At 28.2% G+C, this 2,159-nt stretch overlaps 1 protein-coding gene across 1 annotated transcript; it reads right to left on the bottom strand.

Moving 5' to 3' along the window:
- Positions 1–284: 284 nt before the first annotated feature.
- ENU1_132170 (s phingosine-1-phosphate lyase 1, putative) lies at positions 285–1,829 on the bottom strand (the record flags this gene model as incomplete). The annotated part of the gene is made up of 1 exon (XM_008860095.1): positions 285–1,829. The coding sequence occupies one exon, from the start codon at positions 1,827–1,829 to the stop codon at positions 285–287; it is 1,545 nt and encodes a 514-aa protein (XP_008858317.1).
- Positions 1,830–2,159: the final 330 nt, after the last annotated feature.

Genomic DNA, 2,159 nt, shown 5'->3' with positions numbered 1-2,159 from the left:
GACTATTTTAATAGCCATTTATTCTTTGACTTCTATTCTAATAAGTAATTATTGTATTTGATTCCATTGAATATATTTCTTTGGTAACATTTTTATAATTTGGAGTTTTTATAGTCAAATTATAAACAGCTAGTAGAAATAAGACTAATTTGTCTCACATTGACTAAAGGTAATAATAATTTCTTTAATAAATAAGAGAAGAAAGAATTAACATAAAATACATCCTTTTAAAAAGAATTAACAAACAACACAATAATGTAAGTCAATAAAAAGTATTCAATTATTTAGATAACATCACAATATTGAGCAATAACTTGACTCACCATATCTTCAAGAGTATCAATGTCAGGAAGACTTGACGTCATTCCATAAACTGGTGCCCATACATTGTATTTAGGATTTTTTGGGTCTTTTCTAATGATGTCTATTGCTTTATTTAAATCTTCCATAAATTGTTTTTCACATCCAATAGTTTTTTCAGTTACACAAAAATGAACAGCTGCAGGGAATTGTAAAGTATTAAATTCCCATTGGAATTCTTTATTCATACAATCACTAACTTTATAAATATTTAGATCTGTTGTAGTAAATGCAACTACTGGTGTATCTTGTTCCATATCATTTAATATTTTAATATTATTCATTTTACTTAATTCATTCTTTAAATTTTTTGAAGTTGTAAGAATACCTCGTGTAGCATCAATGTATCCTTGTTTTCCTGTAAATAATAATGATGCCCATGCACCTGCAATATTATTTCCTGCTCTACTACCTGGAATTGATGGTGAACAATATAATCCACCTGTCCATTTAGGATATTTGAAGAAAACTAAATTACGTAATTCTTCATTTCTGAATATTAAGACAGATGATCCTTTTGGTGCATATCCATATTTATGTGTATCACATGAAATACTCATTACTCCTTCATTTCTAAAATCAAATATTGGAACATTAAATCCTGCTGCTTCTCCCCATGCTTCACAAAATCCTCCTAGACATGCATCTACATGAACTGGTACATTTACAGATTTACAATATGTTGCTACACGTTCAATATCATCAATTACTCCATGTGGATATGATGGTGCACTACATACAACAAGTATTGTATTTTTATTAATTTTTTTTTGTACTTCTTCAAAGTCTAAAGCATTTCTTTTATCAGCAGAAATAATAATTGGTTTAATGTGCATTAATTCACACCCTTTTAGCCATGCAGGATGTGCATTAATACTCATAATAATTTCACATTCTTCAGCAGCAATACCTTTGTTTTTAATAGCATTTTGATAATGTGCTCGTTCAGAAAGAATAATACTTTCCGTTCCTCCAGTGGTTAACATTCCTCTTGAATTTTCATCACCATGAAGCATATTTGAAGTCATTCTAATGACTTCTGCTTCCATTTTTCTTACTGAAGGACAATTATCAGCATGAAGTGGATTTGAAAGAATAAATAATTTTGTTGCTTCTCCAATAACTTCATTTCGTTCTGGATTCCCTGCATAAAATGATCCTGAAATATGTTTTGTTTTAATTTTCTCTGAATCATATTCAAAATACTTCTTCAAAAGTTCCATCATTTTTTCCTTTGAATATCCAACTTCTGGGATTTCTGTGTAGTTTTCAAATTCTTTAATACGTAATGACTCTCCTATACTAGTTGTTGATTTTTTAATTTCTTTTTGAATGACATTGTGAATACCAGTTGCTCTGGTAATTCCTTTAAATAATTGTGAGTAGATATTATATAACGTTTCCTTACATGGTAAGAAATAAGAAATAATCCATCCAATAATTCCACCAATGATTATCTCTCCAATCATTACTTCTACTTTTTAAGTTCGTTAGGTTTTATTTTGTGTTATATGAGAAAGGACAATGTCCTGTTATTCTCTATGGGATTTCCCGAAATGAAAAGATGAAAAAAAGGAATGTTAATAGTTGAAATGATATTTATTTTCCAAATAAAAAAACTGTAGAAAAACACTTTTCTTTAATTCTTATTTATAAATAGAAGTGTTATTCTTCTATTCTTTCTCTTATTTTGAAAAAACAGTCTTTTTACTTACTTTATCTTTTCTTTAATATGCCATTTGGAATGAACTTATCTCAACAAAACATTTTCTTGTCATTTTTATGCGACATGTAAAAAA

Source organism: Entamoeba nuttalli, assembly GCF_000257125.1.
Source record: "Entamoeba nuttalli P19 unplaced genomic scaffold asmbl_5520, whole genome shotgun sequence".
Classification (NCBI taxonomy): Eukaryota; Evosea; order Mastigamoebida; family Endamoebidae; genus Entamoeba; species Entamoeba nuttalli.
Note: the sequence above shows the minus strand (reverse complement) of the source record. Positions and strands in the feature narration are given on the sequence as shown.